General features: G+C 37.9%; 1 protein-coding gene across 4 annotated transcripts in view; it reads left to right on the top strand.

Annotated features, from left to right (window-relative positions):
- The window catches only part of LOC306760987 (rap1 GTPase-activating protein 2-like), a 93,612-nt gene that overhangs the window by 47,282 nt on the left and 25,733 nt on the right, over positions 1-20,597 (top strand). The window contains exon 1 of one of the 4 annotated variants that reach the window (XM_079247051.1): positions 4,445-5,104. The exons of 2 other annotated variants lie outside the window; for them this stretch is intronic. In XM_079247051.1, the coding sequence (XP_079103177.1) occupies positions 4,971-5,104 (134 nt within the window). In that variant the 5' untranslated portion in view covers positions 4,445-4,970. Of the gene's footprint in view, positions 1-4,444; positions 5,105-20,597 lie in introns of those variants that run through there. One more of the 4 variants, XM_079247053.1, reaches the window with a different exon arrangement.

Below are 20,597 nucleotides of genomic sequence, written 5' to 3'. Positions count from 1 at the left end.
TGTATGTGTGTGCATGTCCTGCCATAGAACAAAGCTGCAAAGAGGTGATACTGGTAGACTGGCATCTGCTTATTTGCGAGACACTTTAGGAGCTGTGAAGTGACAGGAAAGGCTGCTTGGCACCAGTAAGTGACACAAAAATGTGTGTGTGTGTGTGTGTGTCTGAGTGTGCATGCTTGTGTTTGCAACAAGAAGACACAGAGAGATAAAGAGAGATGGAGAGAGAGAAAGTTCACATGTGTGAATGCAGATATTAGTGTCTGCAACACTGAATGTTCGAGCACCATACGTTTTCACGTTATTTTTAACCTGCCAGAGTGTATCTAGATTTGTGTGGCAAAAGCTTATAAGTTTTGTATCAAGATTCACGGTTCAGTCAAGACTCTCAGTAACTTGTGCATTGACAAATCTGATGGAAAGGTTTTCACACAAGGGCAGAATCAAGAATGTGCTTTAACTATATCCTGATCCGCTTCCATGGATAGTGCAGCTTTTTTGGGGGTGGTGTCAACACTTAGATGCACTCTGACGCAGACCAAAGAATCAAACTCTGGTATTGGTTCACCTGCAAGTAAACCCTGGTGTGGTTTGCTGACAGTGTGGAAGCAAGTCCAGTGATCCAGTGATCCACAGAGAGGTAGTGATGTAAAAGGCATTTTATAGTATCATGCTGGAAAACTCACTGCCTCTTCTGCTGCTCATACTGGACAGCTTCTTGTGAAAACCACACATTGCATAATGTCCAGGCTATATAGAGGAGTGTCATATTTCTTTCCATTCTTTTGCCCAATCCGGGACTCCTGGACTTAATTATTGAGTAATTTATAGGTTCACGCAAGACCAAATAAAAACAAACAAAAAAAAAAGAAAGAAATATGACACCTGTGTGTGGATTTGGCGTTATGGGGACAAAATTGTGGTGTTAGAAATCTGTTGTATAATCAGAGTTTGTTTGTGGTTAGGTTTAGGTTTGGTTTTCATGTGCAAATGTAAGGTTAATATAATATAAGGACCTAGGATTGTGTCAACAGTATGTTCCCATAAACGTTTTGAGAAAACATATATGTATGTGTGTGTGTGTGTGAGAGAGAGAGAGAGAGAAAGAGAGAGAGAGAGAGAGAGAGAGAGAAAGAGAGGAGTTGAAAGAGTGTTTATGTATTTAAAAGTGGCTTGATGCAGGTGTTTCATCACTCCTCATCCCAGTGACGCACAATAGGACCCTGGTGGAATGGCATGTTTGTGTTAGCATATGTGAGATACATGTATGTGCTTCATGTGTTTGTAACAGTCTGTCCCCAGGGGCCGTTTGGCACTGTGAGCTTGTAATCAGGTGGCTTTGAGTGAAACAGTTTGCTGATTGTATCAATCGAAAGTTCCACCCGGCTGTTTTTAAAAGCACATTCCACAAAAGATTATAATTATCAATGCTCCACATGAGCTTTTCTTTGGTTGTATGTCAAGAGGATAGAGCCTTTGGGCTTCTTCAGGCAGATCCTCTTGTCTGGTTGCTATGGTGCCGATCATACACAGAAAAAGCTATATATGAGGACAGAGAGCTGGCTTCTACTTAATTGCTGTGTTTATTGCTGCTGTTTTCTCAGCCTAATCTATTCCCTGGCTGCTGTCACACAATTACTGAAGCATCTCATCAACTCAGATGTCTTTGTTCCTTGTCTGGAATGATGCACTTTTCTAATGATGCTCTTTACAATGAGTCTGAGACACTCTATTTTAGCAAGAGAACAGCAATCACCTTTTTATTATTGTGGCCGTGCACTTTCACCCAGACAAGCTGCGCCAGATGTGCAGTATGAATCACTGCAGTTTTCTGCTGCCTCAGCCTTTCATGTAGCTTGTGTTGTTTTATGTTTGTGTCCTTGTCTGTCTGCAAAGGTCTTTTGATGCTGCAACATGACCTCTGATTCTGCAACTCTTTTTTGCCTTATGAAAATGTTTCGTTGGACATGTTTCATATTCCAGGGGAACAGGAAAATCAATTCAACATGAACTCATTAGAAAAATGGGAAAGTCGATGCTAAAGAAGCCTGATGATTAAACTGAAAAACGAGGCACATAAAAGGCAACAAATCAGCATCATTACAGAGATCATCTATGCGTTAGTGTGGAGTCTCTGTGCTGCACAAAATATGTGGAAGATATTTAATTTTCAAACAATGCATGTTCTGTTTTTATTATCAAGTTTTCTGAGCTTTCTACAGTGTTACAGTGTTGAATCCTCATCAGACATGTGAACGACACTGTTTTTTATCACCTAAACGCATGTTTGAGTTAGAGTTTGAGTTCCAGCACTCTCTCCGTTCGGTTTCCATGGCGATGAAAAACGCGTCGTTTTAGAGAGTTTTTTCTACTTGGAAATCCTTGTGACGTCCTGGGGATAAGGTTTGGTGATTGGTTACCTTCTACTGGTTAACAAGGGCATGTATAAATACATCAGGCGGGTGGAAAACGTCGGATAAAGTTATTTCAAACAATGGCTGGTGAGTTTACCAAAGAGAGACATCCTGCTGCATTCGTTGCTGTGGGTTGCTGTTTTCCACTTCGTTTTCAGGGTCTGATTCAGGTTCCAACATGTAGGGCTGTATGCTATGTGTTGACATTGTATTTTGTTTTTTTATTGAGTTCATATTAGCCTAATCCTTCTGTTTATGAGATGTTACAATGACGGCGAAAGCAGTTGCGGTGCGTGGGAGGCGGGGCTTAATGCGGAAGAGTCTCAATTCACTCGTTTTGCCCACAGGCTGATCTGACAGCCTACGGAGAGGGTCGGTCTGAAGTAAATAAACCGATTTGTGACAATAACTCGATCAATCCCAGCCCTTCTGGTCTCAGAAATAAAAATAAATTAGCCTGAAATGCACATAATAGTTCCACTTAAAAAAACAAAACAAATACATTCCTTTTATTAAAAATCACTGTGACCCTCAGACAACCTGAAAGTTTACATAAAAAATACAAGAAACTTTGGTTGAATAAACTGCACACTAAAGTCAGTTAAATTTATATATTATGTTCCTTATTTTAAAATAACTACTTGCAGTGTATTGACAGAGTGAATTAGTCAACTATAATGTTCTCAAATGGCGACTAGTATGACATAATGTGGCTGAAAGCCTCCTCAAACTAAAGCAATAAAACCAGAGTCAATTTTGCTCTAATTTTCCAGATGAGTGAACCAGACTGATCTGGATCTGTCTTTTCTATGGAATCACAAATTTTGCATTTCACACTGATTAACACAAAGTTAACACAAAGTCACACCTCTGGTACAGTTCTAGTATTTCAAGTAATTGGTTATTTGTAAAAACCCAAAATCTTTAAGTCAATATGAGATTTTACTGCCTTTCATGCAGTCGCTCTCTGTATGAAAGGACTTGATATATCTTATTTCTTAGCACATGAAAAATACAGACCAGCTTCTTGTGTTTTGTTTTCAAATTTAGTTATTTAATTCATTGCTGTTTCTCAACAGAAATAAAATACACATGTCTGTTCCCCAGAGTGCCAAAATATTTACTTGATGATACAACCCAGACAGCATTTCAGAAATTTAATGGCAACTGGGAGGTAAATGGGTGAAGATAAAACAATGATAAAGCAACTGCATGGATCCAACATAGCCACCAAGCCATAAATTCCCATCACTCAGCCACACTCGGTGGGTTAGTTGGCTCTTAAAAAAAGCCAACAGGTGGCCACAAATAAAGAGGGAACGGATAATTTCAATGTACTCTGGGAAAGTGATTTTTCTTTTTTCTGTTTGTTGAAGTGAAACAACAACAAGAAAAAGGAAATGGGCTCATGCCGGAGGCGTAGAGTAACACCAGCCTCAGTGTTTAGCAGAGGAATACAAGGCAAGCAGACGACATATTAATAGGATGAATAACAGTAGAGATAAACTAGAGAACAGATGTAGCAAATAGAATAAAAGCAGACATATAGCAGGAGAAAAACAGTGTGATATTTTGTATGTATGTGTTTGCGTAATTTTTTTTCAAGTTGTTTAGTTTATGCTCATTTAAATACTTTTAGGTTACATTTCAAGTCTGATTTCCTTGGCAACAGCACAGCAGGCGATGGGGCTGATGAGCTTGTTTGAATTGAGATTTCACACCATGTGATATGTGTAAGAGTGTGTGGATGTGTGTAGATTTAGGGTGGGGATGGTCTGCTTGTGCCTAGGAACGATATCATGAGATCAAGCATAGATGGAACAAGGTCGGAGAGATTAATGTGAAATTATTAACAAAAGTAGAAACAGGGACAGGGAGAGGTAGAAGGAACCATTCAGAAGAGGAGGAGCAGGAGGAGGTGCTTTGCTCTCTTCAGCCTATTAGATGGGGGAGGGAGGGACTCAGATGTCAGGAAGGAGGGAGCAGCGCAGCAGCAGACACAGAGGGAGAAGAAGCACAGCATGTTAGGAGAAGGAGGGAGAGGTGTGAAGGTAGAGGTAGACAGACACAGAGATGCAGTGCTACAGTGAGAGTGTCCGCGAGGCTGCAGCTCTTCATCCTCTCATCAAGGACCATGATGTGTTCTGGATCTGTAATGAGCATATTCACCGCAGGAGCAGGGAATGCAGATAGGAGTTCACCTTGAGCTGGAGTCCAGCAGTGGCTCACCGGACCTTTTTTTTTTTTTTTTTTTTGACTACAACTAACACTCACTGATCCTGCAAGTAGAAGCAACTGAGATTTGATTAGGTCTGACAATCTGCCAGACTCTGTAACTTTTGGATTGCTGCTGACTTCCACCAGGAGGTCTGAATTCAAAAAGCTGTATATTTTGGCAGAGGACTGTCTGCTGTCTTCACATCTAAACTGTGACATCCATCACTCACGCTGGAATCCCGCAAAGCCAAGCAGGTCCTGCAGCCCAGGAACCCTGGAGCCAGCTTGACCTTAGACCGACTGTCACCCGAGCCCCTCTTGGCACCAGCAGAAGCATCCAGCATGCCTCAGACCAGAAGACGGTACCACAACAAAAAAGCCGGCATCCGGGCTGCTGTGATCCTGATAGGACTCCTGCACAAGTCTCGCAAAGCCAAGGAAAAGGAGAGGGAGAGAGAGAGAGAGGAGAGCGAAGGGTGGGTAAAGTTTGTGCCGATGTGTTGTTTGATGAGGGTCATGCAGACAGTCTGCAGTGCAGTGTGGAGCCTGGATGCTGAAGAAAACTTTACTAGCTTGTAACATCTTTGTTATTGCAGAGACCAGGGGCACTTTCAGTTCTTCATGGTTCAGCGACTTTGCATCTGCAGCTTTATTTTAGGTCAGTGTCATTAGAGTGAGCTTGTCTGAGTGTGTTTTGAGTGAGTGTGTATCTCTTTGACCACACTTGTTTGTATCTGGGTCAGTAGAAATGACACACAGGGAAAAGAGAGAAAAGTATTGAGGACTGATGATGAATAGAGGTGAGTGCCGAATGCTTTTCAAGAGGCAACAAGAGAGATCAACAGAATGAACAAAATAAAGCTGCAGTACAGACAAAGTGGGAGAAAAAAAAAAGATGTTTTCAATCTTCCTTCCCCTTTTGTGTTTCTATGTCCAGGCTTTAAGAGTTCTGCTTATACAAGCATTAATGGGCACTTGTTGGTGATGCCTGGTGCTAAAGTTGCTACTTATCCGCTGAGCACAAGCACAGCATGAGCGCACTTGTAGGCTGATGAAAAAGATCAGTAGCAAGGTGTAGCTTGCAAAGAGAATATCCTAACTTTTCTCTGTTAAGGACTGAGTTAGTGGATGCTGTGGATCAGACTTTTCTGATGAAAGAAAAACCAAACCTCAGTGATGACTTATGATACTTTGTACATTGATGTCAGACTTCCACAGAAACTACCACTCCTAGCGTCCATGCGAAGGAACTCTCCCGATGTGTTGCACCCGGATCGTCTTACCTGTAATACTTCTGTAGACTCTGTGCACTTCAGAAAACCCCCTGAGAATATCCCACCTGGTAACAAACACTGCATGGGACTGGTTTGATCGAGACTGCCAACACCTCCCCTTTACTCTCCTCCTCCTCTTCTTTTCTCCTCTGTAGACCTTGTCAGAGCTAACATTAGCAGCCATGCATGTAAAGCTAAACTAGATCCGAAGGAGGCGGTTGCTGACTGAGTATTCAGTGTTGTCATGGTGCAGGATACACAATGTCTCTGTTAAGTCTTCATGTGTGTGTCTTTTGAGTTTTAAACATACAGCGCTCAATGCACTTTGCTACTTTGCTTTAATAGCTCGGACTAAAATAGTGTGTTTCCAAATAGACTGTTGCTCACTTTGCAAATACGGATAAGTTTATGTGACCCCTGTCTGTGTGTGTGTGTGTAATTTAGTTTACACGGTGTAAAATTAACTCCTGGAGGCAAAGCAGGATCACCAGCCATGCAAATCAGGTGACTGCCCCAGACACGTTCGAGCTAATGAAAGCTGTGGGTTTATTATGTGACAGCTTTTTCATGGTGATGGCAATTCATTTTGTGCTACAATATAAAGTCTTATAAAATAATCTTGACTTGAAGACTTGATTGTACAATCCAATGTTACTGTGTCTTTAACTTAGGTCGTGTTTTTTTTTTTTTTTTTTGTGATTAGATTAGAATAAGAGGCTAGTTTTTTGAGGCTCCAGGCAATGTGAACTTAAAAGCAACAGGGCACATACACAGTGACTGTGAAGACAGCAAAGTCAGTGAAGGGCCTCCCTTCACATGGATGAATGCAGTCATGCCTGGAGGGTATGGTTGGCTTTGTACAAAACAATACTGTATTGTTCCTTGAAATCCACAAAAACGCGCACACACACACACAAACACATTCAACATGATTTTGATGCTATGTTTTATAGCCACTTGAGACAACTAGTGAACAATCATGTCTGCAGTAACTGCCCAAAGCACTGCTATTACAATGTTCTGCTGCTGTCAATGCTATTACTGTGGCTGGGTCATAAGATGATCCAGGCACAATTGCTGATAATTTAGAGATGTCTTTTTTTTTTTTTTTTTTTTTTACAAGTGCTGATCATTATATGCATGAATACATTCTTTCAAACATCAAATCTTAATTCACTATAGACAATCTATCCATGTCTACGTACATAGATTGGACTCTGCGTATATTGTATACATTTCATTACAGACTTTTATCGGAGCAGTCTTTGAGGTTAAGTTTCATACACTGCTGGAAAAGAGAAATTTACTTTGTTGTTTACTTGACTTTTTGACCATTCTTGTCTGATTTTCTCCCATCAGGCGATCACCAAAAAGATGCGAACACACATTTCTTTAACCCTTTTTCTGAACTGATGAAGACATATTGACGATTTGCTCTGCATTAAGTTTAGCCGCATGATGTTTGTTGCTTGTATCTGGATGTTCATACTACTCTGTGTGTTAATGTTTTACACATCTCATTTATCTCTAGCTACAGACATCTTTAATCTGCATTTGTGAATACCCCATGGTGTATGTTGCTACATAAGTTGTTTTTAAAATTATTATTATTATTATTATTGTTATTCTGGTCTCATCAAAGCACCTGTGTGGTTATGGTTACATATCTTTGTTCTTTTTTGCTGGTTCTGCTTCAGTTGTGTATGCATGTGTGCATGACTGACAGTCTCATTTGTGTTGACAGAGTATTTTCTTTGCTTTATCTATCATCACAGCATGATTTCTTTTTCACACGGTATTGTCGTCTCTACAATAACAAGCTAGTAAACACAACTGAAAACATAGCATTTTGCAAAATAGCTGTAGGCATTATGGATGTCCAGTAGTGTCAGAATTGCATGTATTTAAAATTAAATAAAAAACAATATGTTTAGTTACTGAAGTGAATTATTATCATTTGTTATAAATTCAACATATTCTCTCAATTTCTGTTAAAAAATGTTCCTCCCTTAAATGATCAAGCCGCATTGCTGAATGTGATCTTTAATCTTTAACATTTACTAAAAGAAGTAGCTTTTTTATTATAACTGACGATTAGTTTAATTAGGAGATGGAGATTATACTCTAACATAAAAACCCCTGACAAACCTACAGAAGAGGTTTTTAATATATCCGATGCACAACTCGCTCCGTCAGCCACCACAACATCTGAAAAGGATGTTGGAAGTGTTTGGACACAGCAGGTGGTTATTTGCTTTACAAACTGTAGAAGGTGCTGAATGTAAAGAGAGATGAAAATTTATTCTGAATCACTTTATTTGCTGCAGCACCAGGATGTGCTTCCTGACTCACTCATAAGACCAGGCTGCAGACTTGCTGTCAAAATTCAAGAGTAATCAATTGCCTGTTTGTACATATTTGCTTTTATCTGATTTGAACTATGTGGTTATTTTCTTAATAACAGTAATAATAATGATGGATTAGATCACCAACTGTACCACGTTAAAAATGAAGACCAACAGGTTTCAGTGCACATCTCTATTGTTTATGATCATTTCTTTTCATTGATTTTTTGGCCTTATGTTTGTTATCTTTCTTCGTTACTTCTATTGACCTTTTATGGACATTTTCAGTCATTTACCAATGAAAAGTAAGGTTAGCTGGCACGTCTTTTTCATGTAAATATAAACTGGTATGAACATATCTAAGAGGAAAGATCAAGCAATTTCTCAAACACGTTCATGAATATGATGGTGGCTTTTTGTCAAAGACAGTAAATTCATTTAAGATAAATAAATTTAGGACAACTTTAGAACAAATTTTAGAAGATTTGTAAAAATATTGGTTTTGTGTTTGTTTTGTATATCCTTCAAAATATCAATTTAAATGACAGGTTGGAATACAAAAAACATGAAAAGGACTGTAAATAGTTTTTTTAGCACCATAATCTGTTGATGGCTTCACCTTCAAAGTAAATCCTCTGTTAGAAATAGCTTCATAGGTCATTTTCTTCGGACCCTAATAGTATCCTCTAAAACTAACATCTCATTCTTTAAAGGTAAATATACATTGTTCCAGTCTACATAAACAAACACTCCAAGGTGTTGTATTTGGGAGGAGGACATTCTTATACAAACATGACAGTAGCATTAATATTCTCACCTAGTTCTCACTAAGAGCAAAAATTCCTGATGTTCTGAAATGGCAAATTTTCCCTTTGATACAAACATTAGTCATCTTCAGTTTGAAATAGCTTAATATAATCTACAGACTGCTCCTGAATATAATATATTCTTTTTAATAAAGCAGACATAATTGACTGTGCTTTCTATTTGCTAATTTATTAACCCACACACAGGATTCCTGTTCTGTGATGGAGGATATTGTGTTATGCTGTTGGAAGTCTGTCACCCTGCTAAATCTCAGAAATAAAGGACATGAGTAATGATTTAGAAAGGTTTTCCACTGTAGATAGGCTTTCTTATTGAGAGTAAGGAAATGACACTTGTAAAACACATCAATACTTGGACTCTGTTTTAGACTTATTTTTGTTTAAAACAAAAAGGTGAGGTTTTCAAGAAGTGTAGCTTTCTTATTTCAATTTACCGCTGGCTGACATACAAACAAGCTATTTTTTCAAATGGTGACTGAACTATAATCAAAAGTTATATCTGTGTTCTAATACACATTACATCAAACACCAGGGGTCTCATGGTTAGACACAAATTGAGCTACTTTGAAATGGCAGTTTTCAACACGCAAGCAGTGTGACGCAGTGAAACACATTTACTTTGGCTCATGAAGTCAGTGTAACTATATCCAGGAGGGGCCGTGTGGCTGTTGAAATATTTGGGACTGAACAACTGACAGAAATAATTACACTTGCTGCTGGTCACAGCTAAAACCATTAGGAATAACAAGCCTGGCTTTCTCTGGCATGCACTCAGCCACTGCAGCCTAGAAATCAGCTGTCCAGACAGACACAGCCATGTCGTAGTGTGTAAATGTACTTTCCTTTCACTAGACCTTTTAGGTACTTGGTTTACTAAACTTGGTTTACTAAACTTTGCCATCGTTACAGTCTTTTTACAACATTTTAACTGACAGGTTAGCAGCTCCAGCAACTTAAAGTGCTGGAAAATACAGAGTAAGAACTTATTTTTTTTAACAAAAGCTAATTAGAATATGTGCTACAGCTGTTTTAATGGCACAGTTTGACATACCTTAAAAAATTAGCTATGTAGCGACATGGCATTAGTATGAGCTACGCTAGCAGAAGTTTAATGGGAAGACAAGGAAAGCTAGCTAGCCTGAAATGCTAACAGTTTTACAGCAGACTGAAAGCAGATAATATCCACAATTCCCCCTATTTACTTACATTTTTTTGTTTTTTTGTTTTGCATTAAGAAATGGTGATTGATTATTGATAAGCTGCTGATTAATTTTTTTTTTTCTAAAAGCGTTTTTTGTTCTAACAGTTTAAGACTTTTAAAGATAAACCTTTGGAAATATTGTTTTTCACCATCACCAATGGCAATTAAGGCCATTTAATATAAAACTTTTTTGGACATATGAACTGCAATTGATACTTTAAAAAAAAATCATTCAACTGTTTGCTTTTTTGCCCACCTTACACAGTTTTTCCTTTGACTGTTCACTCCTTCCTCTGCCTTCGGTCGAACCCTCCTCCTCCTGCATTTTAACACAACTGTTTTTATTCACTTACTCATGTTTTTCCATTCCTCTTTCCACCCCTAAGTTTTCCTGTCAAGTTTCTCCATCTTATTAAATGCCGTCATGTTTCACTTGAGCAGTCTTTCTTCCCTATAATTACTATTTAAAAAAATACTCAACAGCATTTCTTTTAAGAAATGTAACTCTTGTCTTGGAGTCTAATGGATGAGATGCTATTGTCTCTAACAAGTGCCACGAGACCCACCCAAGACAGGCCTATTTACCCAGCTCTACACAAGGGATTGAGGGTGCTATTTTTAGTTGGCAGAGATTCATTTATTCTTTCTCCCCACACCACTCTTTGTGGCCTTCTCTCTTCCAGCAGTCTGCCTGTTGTCCATTCATTCCACCCCTCTTCCTGTCTGTCTTTATTTATTTCTCATTTTCTTCACACCTTTTCTGCTCTGTTGTAGTTATCAAGTAGTCTAATGTGGTGGAGCTAGTTGAAAAGAGAGATATTCATCGTCATCTGACAGATGCTTAACTATTTTTTTTTCTTGTTGACTCAAATCAGTGAGATAGGGTGAGTTTGAGCAATGGAAAAGAGGCAGGGGAAGCTAGAAAACGAATAGGATTAGGCCAGATTGATGGCATTTCCACTGATAAGAAAAGAAATTGGTGATGCTCGGCATCTGTGATTATTTACACTGCAATGCACCACTGTGCTTGTTTTTGACTGGTGTTGTAGCTACATGGGGTTAAGATTGGGGAATACATTATTGTAAATGCACATTCACACCGGCCCATTTAATTTGAATGTTGTGAATGCTGATTGGAATCAAAGAAACAGACTTACAAGCGAATCTGATCCAGCTCCAAGTTTAGCTGTTATGTGCTAGAAACCAAAGTTGTTCTGCATTAATCAATAAAGAGCAAAACACATTATTTAAAAAGACTTATTGTTTAAAAAAATGCTGCATGAACACAATCTTAGTCCAGAATAATATTATACCTCACAACTGGGAGTCTGGAGGTTTATATTGGTGTGCACCTCAAGTCTAGCTGTCCTTTTATCACAACTGTGACTAAAATTCACTCACTGTAAATCAGGGTGCCCTGCTCCGGTCCTCGAGGGCCACAATCCTGCAGGATTCCCATGTATCCCTGTTCCAACACCTGACTCAAACTAATCACTCATTGTGAAGAACTTCATTGACTGTTGGAGCCATTTTATGGGAGCCAGGTGGGTTGGAACAGGGACACAGAAAAACAGCGGCCCTTGAGGACCGACTTTGGGAACCTCTGCTGTAAATTCTCTCTAGGAATGATTGTGAGCATGAATGGTTGTTTTGTCCCTTTGTGTTTGCCCTATGACAGGCTGACAACCTGTCCAAGGTGTACAGTGCCTGTCGCCTGCTAATTGTTGTGATAAGCTCCAGCTTCCCTGCAACCCCTAACTGTCTAAGTGGTTAAGAAAATAAAAGACTCAATATGCTGGACTGATTGTTTTTAATGCATAATACTGCTAAAATAGAATTTAAAAAACAATATTTAAAAAAGGAATAATAATAATAAAAGAAGTGAGGGTTTCAGTAACTGATGACCCAGATGTTTATGTCTGCTTGACAACACTTGACTCAGTTTCAATAATGTGTATTGGCATATACTACCAGTCAAATGTTTGTACACTCTTACCTTACAGATTTATTAGAAAAGTGCCCAAACGTTTGACTAATACTTTGTATTTATGTTCAAATGGACATGTTTTGAAACTGGAATGAAAAATAATGTGTATATTTTTATGCTTGAGAGCACATATTCAAAAGTTTGAAGTAATTGCCATCTCAAAAATTGCCCGCTCTACCACCACTAAGCTTGTGCAATCAAAGAAGAATAATTTAGGTTCCCAATTTTATCCTCAAGATTTATATCACCCTGCATGTAATACACCCTGAAAATGGAAAGTGAAAACCTTTTGCTCTTGCTTTAATCTAGTTTAAACATTTTTTAGTAATCCTGTAGTTCACTTGTGAAAATGTTTGAGCTAGCAATGCTCTAACAGCTCTTCTATTTTTAACCATTTTGTATCCTGATAGGAAATTTGACCTATTATTGGCATTACATTTTTTTCGGTTGAAAGCTTAAAATTCTGATCTGAGATTTGTTGTTGAGTGTGGGACTAAACCAGACTATACATCGACAAGAATATGTTTGGAAATGGTTACATTTAGCTCAGTTTTTGTTAACACATCTTAATTTTAGACCCTTTTTAGACATAAACAACACAGAAACCAACTGAGAACAAAATACAATGTTAATGCGTTGGTTAAAAGAGTTTTTTTGTTTTTTTTTGTCTGAATTACAATTTAAAGTGTGGTCGATGTTAGTCTTAGCTTAGTTTGCGTCTGTGAAGCACTTTGGTCAGGGTTGAGTAGAGTGTTGACATGTAGAAAAAAATGTATATTTTACTTTAGGTCTGTGTACAGCAACGGTAAATATGTTTTCTGGGTTTGTCATGCAACAGAAAAAGCCAACTTACCCACTCAGGAAAATTTAAATGATTAAAAAGATAGGACTGGCTAGCTTATATGTGCTTGAAAGAAGCAGACCAACTCCATATTTCCAAACTCTCAGTCCAGAGTTTCTTAAAATTTCATAACACACAGAGATGTTAATAATCATGTTTGCAAAAGACCAATAAATGCAACAGGCATCTGGGGATATTTCTATACCTTTGAATAATTTCAGGACACTCACAAGTGCCAAACTGTTATTCTGAAACCAGAAAGTAATTGAAAAGAGTACGGACACCTTTTATCTTTTGAACCCAAATGGACTGACATTTCTATCAGTGAGGAGGACGCTACATTTTGTCATTTAAATTGAGTTGACCTTCAGGTGTTTACTACACGAGGAGGCTGTATGTTAATGTATCCACTAATTATAGTCACCTACCTACGGCACACAAAGTGGAATTGCCTGCCTGAAGCAAAATCTGTGGTAAAACGCTTAAGGTGATTTTGCTGGTGGCCTTTATCCATGTCTGCTTACTGTTAGGTGGTAAATTCTTGTATGTGTCTATCAATGATTTCTTTGCATCATTTGTGCTGCAAGACAGAAAACAACAATGACATTTCAAAGGTAAGACAAAAGCTACAGAATGTAACCTTTCACTAAGACACAGTGTTTTCCTTCAGTGATTCAATGCTAAACCTGAAATCAGAGGCACAATAAGTGTTGTTGTGTCAGACAAGCTGCTTATTTAGCTTGTTCATCATCATAAAAGTAAGCTAAGTGAACCATATTGGACAAACACAAGATTTTAATGTGAAGTGTTGACCTTTGGGATATCATCCAGTATAATAATCCGGCTTTTGACACAAGGAATGAAATAAAAGAGATACAATTGCCAGGCCTGTGAGTGCTTGCATATGGTGAAACTTTCATGTCTAGTCAGTTTATTGCTTGGCTTAATTACAGAAATAATTAAGAGTAAAATGAAAACAGAAGACTGTGAGGAAGACCCAACATTGCTTGTAACTTGGCTCCATAAAGGCTCTTACTGTCTGGATCTGGTTGTGTGGGTGGTATACACTGAAGAGCAGGGCGCTGCATGTTCTGATGGATAGACTAGAATTATTTCATCATCTTTTCTGTGAAGCTGTTTAAGTTCAGGGTCCCACTTTTTTCTTTTTCTTTTTGACCTTACACACTGTTCTTCTACCTGTGCATATTGTGGACCACATTTTGCATGACAGAATTTAGAAATATCTGACCTTTATATGAAATTGGAAGTATTTTATTGCCTCACAAAGGCAGGAAATTTGTCTTTGGTCTCACAAGAAGCGATAAAAATACTGAAGTCAACATACACAACACACACTACTATAGAAACGTTAATCATTTTTCAAACACAGGCACAGAAACGCAGTGGTCCATCTACATGCAGCTTGCATTTTAATAGATCAGCTGTAATTTGTTGACAGCTGTAACTGCAATGGGGATAAAAAAAACTCTTATTGACCAGTTTTTTACCAAGAGTGCTCCATAGCGCTACCACAAGGATAATAACTAAAACTCTCTGTGAAGGAGGCGCGTTTTACCTGCAATTATTGATAGAGCTTTTGTTGAGAGCCAAATATCTTTCACTATCTATCTTTTCACCACTATTCAGTTTGTTTCTGTTTATTACATTCAGATGTCCAACGCACACAGAAATGTTACATACAAGGATGCCCTGAAAAAGAGTCACATACACCTTGTGTAAAACATTAGTTATCTGTCTATCTATCTATCTATCTATCTATCTATCTATCTATCTATCTATCTATCTATCTATCTATCTATCTATCTATCTATCTATCTATCCATCCATCCATCCATCCATCCATCCATCCATCCATCCATCCATCCATCCATCCATCCATCCATCCATCCATCCATCTAATTTGAACATAAACATTAGCTTAGCATTTTAGCTCAGGTTTCTGCTTGTTAACATGTGTTTCACGACGTTACATGAACAACTCAGGGTGATAATGAGTGTGATTCCTCAGAAGTGTGATGATCTTGTATAATAGATTCTTGTATATCTCTACCTGCAGCTTATTACCCTTGTACTATATACACACACATACGCAAACACACATACAGATACCCCATTAACTCTCCTGCCCTATCAGCAGAACAGCTCAATGAAAAGGTTATTTACCCCCTCCACTCTCTGATGCCAGCTATGCAGGTGAAAGATCTGTATTTTCTTTATCAAATGTATAAACCTCTTCACCAGAGGCATGTAGCTCTTCATCAGCCCTTGCCTAACTGTTTATCTGTCTCTTTCACTGATAATGCGAGTATTTCAGGTTGGTTTGGTTGGACCAGCTAATGTCCTGCCCACTGTCACCTTTGTATCTATTCATATCACAGTAAGAGAGAAGACAAGGCCTGATGTTCCCACAGGAAACAGCTGGTGACTTAGGTCTGCAGTTGCCTTCTAATTATTGCTCCCTTGACCTTTCTTAAATATTGTTACATATATGGAATGCCTGTGATTTCCTGTCGAACAGATGACTGATACTTGTAGGCATCCTTTTTTTTTTACTCTTCATGTGGATCAGACTTTGTTTCAGAGACACGCATGACAGCTAGTGAAGAATATAAGAGAAAGTGGTGAAAGGACCAATTGGCAAAGTGGTTTTAATTCAATCAGGTGCTAAAACAGCATGATAGGTGATGTGACAGCATTTTACCATCTACCTTTAACTGTATTTATTAAATGGTTGTTCTACTTTAGTAAGATGTGTTTGTATCCTTCTGAGTTGTTTAACCGTTGCTATATTAGGCAACAGGCATTACATTTACTCCTCCCCTAACATCAACCTCTTCGAGTGCTCATCAGAGCTGTAACTGTCAAGTCTAATATGTGACAATGGAGTGAATTCTTTTATTTCATAGTGTGCCCTTCACAGCAGCTGCCTTACTGTATGTCCCCTGCCCTCTACTCTCCCCGCATCTGCACGACCCTCGCCTTGCTCCTTTTGTCTGTCTCCAATTACTCTTGTATTAACTCCATTAGTGAAACCATCAGTTGTGTAATTGGCCAATCAGCTTGAGGATCTGACTCCTTATCAGGTTTCATAACAAATATTAAGACCAGCTGGAATCAGGGCTGTGCAATAAATGCCTTTTAACAGAGATTAGCAATTTGCCCTCTTTCTGCCTGTGTGCTTTTCTTCATTTTCTATCATCTGTCCATCATTCTGATTTCCTTTTTGTATTACCTTATCTGCTCTTTCTGCGACTGCTCAGTTACGTGGGAATGTGTGGAGATCTTATTCCCTTTTTTCTTTCTTTTTTCTCACACTCTTTTGCTACTATGTGTTCCAGCTTATCCCTGTCTAAATCTGAAGTGTGTGATCAGTCCAGAAACAGAAAAACATAGCTGTCTTTTATCTTATCTCTCCAGCTTCCTCACAAACAAACATGTATGATTCCTTATTAAATAAAAAGGATGTGTGTGTAGATGTATTGTCTGTTGAATCAGCTATAATTAGCGCCACTCAAATCCAGGATTGTACACATGTTGAATAGATTTTCTCATAGATGTGATTGAAATGTTGGACATAATTTTTTTCTCTCTGCAAGTTTAAAACCTCTCAATCTCAGCAGTAGTTGGAATTCCTTTTATTTTCAGTCACAAAACAAAATGAATCTGAAATAAGCCATTCAGAGGAAGAATTTTTTTTTTTTTTTGTGGAAGTGACCTTCCTGTGCAGTAACAGCTGCAATCCGATGCTCACAACCAGTATTCACTTTGTATTAAAGTAATATTATTCTTGCATTGCCTGCTACATGTTGACTGTGCTAGCTTCAGGTGGATGAATACGACATGGCCTTGTGTTTTTCTGCAACATTTTAGGTAGTCATTACTGCAAAAGCCAGAAGTGAAAGCATGAACATGCTTTTTATCTGAGCCTTTACAAGCAAGCAAACAGTCCAGGACTATTTTTTTGTTTGTTTTATGTCCATGTGTGATTTGGTTTTAATTTAGCAGCACATTGTTTTTGTTTTTTTATATATATATATATATAATATAATGCTTTTTATTTCATTCAATCCAGGTAGTTTCAGAGGGCTTTGAATTAAGGCTAATTTGTGTTAAGAGCAAATAGGTGAATATGGGTGAGGGTTAGGCCATTAATGCACAAGCAAAGTTAAGAAAATAAAAGACCGCTTGTTGACATAGATAACTGATAAGCCTCCATAATTAACCGTTCCACTTCAATCAATGATTGGGTTGAGCTTATGAAAGATAAATACCCTATGGTCCTTTAAAAGCCCAAAAGGTTATTCAACAAAATAAACACTTGTTTGAGGAATTATCATGTTGTGGAAAATTTACTTTACGATATCCATCTAAAATGTTTTTGATTTATTTTCTGTTGCTCTCTCATTGAAAGGCAGAAGGTTTACTTTATCTTTCTGCAGCATACAGGAATTAAAAGGCTCAAGGGTAGTCAAAAGTCATTCAAGGGTCATCATTATTTGATCATTAGTTTAAAAAAAATAATGCAAATAGAGACATTTCACCGTATTCTCAACCCTTTGGTATTCCCGTAAAAATTAGATTTAGGGTATAGTCTTGTTTTGGATGGTTTTAAATTTACAGTCTGATCCTGACATGGTAAATGGAAACAATCCCCAAGGATTCTGGGAGGACATATTTTAGCATTTGTATTCCCAGTTCTTTTGGTAAATGGTAAAATGATCAATTCTTGTTCAAAGTTCTTACTAAGAAGTGCCATACTGTCACATCTTTGCTTCAGTTTTTTCCTCTTCCTCAGTTTCTGCATGACTAAAAATGTTCTATACTTCCTTCTTCTAACTTGTACTGCTCTCCCTTCCTTCTTCCATTTCTACGTGAGAAGGAGTCAGATGTAATTCCTATTCAGATTTGTGGGAATGTGCAGTATTAAGTATGGTTTTATCCAAATGGACGATCTTGCCGCTACTCTTACATGTTGGCTTGTAACAGGGACTATGGGTGCTCCTTGTCTTTTGGTGATGAAGATGCAGAGATCAATTAGCCATCCAGATGACCCCCAGCTGTCCCTTTGAAGGGCTGGATGATCACATGATCCTTGTAAAAAGAGGTGCATCTTGTGCTTACAAAAAGAAGTGGTTGTTGAGGGGGTCAAAGCTGCTTCATGTATGTGTATGTGTCAGAGAGTGGGGGGAAACTGCACACTGCTGAGAACATTGAGCACAGTTTTCTGTCTCTTTTGGCTCAGCGACTGTTAAAAAAGTGTTCATGTGCCTGCCATGATGGGGAAACTATGCAGCATAATTTCAACAAATGCTTACTTGTGCACACATGTCTACAACTGTGAATGCATGTGTTTCACACTTGAGCTGAGTTGACAGTAGTACATAAATGTCCCTAAAAAGTCCAAGATGGTGAGATTGGTATTGCAACCTTCCTGTAAAACTTTTATTTTAAAGAAAAGACAGAATGCATGGGTTTTAGTGTTCATCTAATGGCTGCAAGCAGTGACGGTAGTACTGTCCTCAACCTGCTCTTTCACATTTACACAAAATTCCCACAAAAACAAAAAGCATCTCTTTGTGCAGATGTTTCTAAGTGCATAAAACAGTAAACTACATGTCATCCTTGTGTAGAAACCAGGCAGCTGTAGAGAAATGCAGCAGGGCTCCACCCCAGGGACAGCTGCTTGAACAACCTTTTCCTTTTCACAGGTCAGTAGTGGAAAAACCACTTCTGTCACCTGTAGTCTGAAATTCTCTTCAAAGAGAAAGAACAATGAACAATGTCTACATGAAACCTTTTTTAAATTTTCTTTCTGTCTTTTCAACTCTCTCAATTAATCTTTTCTTATGATATTTGTCCAAAGACTTTTCCGCTTTGTCTGTAGCAGCCTTTCAGACTCAGAGAGCACAGTGGATCATTGTTTGAGCCTGTTAGGGGAAAAAAAAAGAAGCTGGACAGTTTGAACTTTCCGTAAGCTCTGAGGAATGAATCAGGTTGGACTAACATTGGGCTAGTCCTGAAATAGCCAATAGAGATCTTTCTGTTTCTCTATCTTTGTTTAAACGTCTGGGAGCCTCATAAAACCAGAGAAAACAACTGTCAACCTCACAATGCTTTACAGAATGTAAATCAGCTGTTGCTTCATGGTCCCTACCTGGTTTCCAGTATTTATTTTTTTACTGCATCTAGTTCAGCGTCTTAACTACTTGTAGCCAATTGACATAGCTTTGCCTTGAGAAGGTAGAGCGAGCAGCATTTATGCACTCTCTCTTCATCTATCAAGACATCTGTAGCTTACACTGTATATAACCTAGTAATTAACCATTACAAGCATGAAAGCTTTGTGTTGTGGTTTTACATTAATAATATATATATATATATATATATATATATATATATATATATATATATATATATATATATATATATATATATATATTATTAATGTATATGTATACATGTATATATATATATATATATATATATATATATATATATATATATATATATATATATATATATATATATATATATATATATATATACATATTATTAATGTAAAACCACAACACAAAGCTTTCATGCTTGTAATGGTTAATTACTAGGTTATATACAGTGTAAGCTACAGATGTCTTGATAGATGAAGAGAGAGTGCACTCCAAAGAGCAGGGATAGAGTGGGTTTAGCTTCTTTGTTTTTTACTTATTAAACCTTCTTGATCTTATCATACGTATAAGAGGTTCTTCTTTTCAAAGCATCACAGCTGAGGTTGTTACTTCAAATAGGATTTTATGGAGATAGCTAATCCTCTCGCTGTCTCTTAGTAGCTGCACAACCATTATCATCTGGGATCATTAATGTGCACTCATGCTTCATGAGTAGGCTATGATACAGAGAAGTGTAACAAGGAGAACTATCGTCAAGCTCTTAATGACCTTTTGAAGTCTTTTCAGATCCTGGAAACTCCTGAGTGTATAAAAACAGCAGTGACCCATTTAATTGCATATTTCCAACTGGCTCACTGTAAAACTGTCAATTTGAGGTACATTAAATGTTCAAACAAACTTGTACTGTTTAGTAACATAATGGGCCTAGAATTAAATTACTTCAGCCTACTCGATAAAATGGAGCTAAAAACAAAACTGTGAATGAAATCACTGCTTTCTTGATGCAAGATACGAAGAAGCTTGGAGTAAAGACTCAAGTTAAAAGCAGTTTTTTTAAATAAAGCAGGCTGACTCAGTATACAAGCTAATAGCTGTCTTTCTTTTAAATAGAGGTAACTTTCCCATACATGCTAGGAGCAGCTATTGTGTTAGCCTCACACATAGCTAGCTAAACAAGATGCTAAACAAAGATATCTTTGAACAGGTTTAACTTGCTTTGTTGAGTCATAAGGACATTTTATACATTGCAAGATATCTAATGACTAGAGGGTTGGGCAGGGGGCTGTCTTTATGCCTGATATGTTGT

Source organism: Telmatherina bonti, assembly GCF_933228915.1.
Source record: "Telmatherina bonti genome assembly, chromosome: 9".
NCBI lineage: Eukaryota > Metazoa > Chordata > Actinopteri > Atheriniformes > Telmatherinidae > Telmatherina > Telmatherina bonti.
This window is presented reverse-complemented; position numbering and strand designations above follow the sequence as displayed.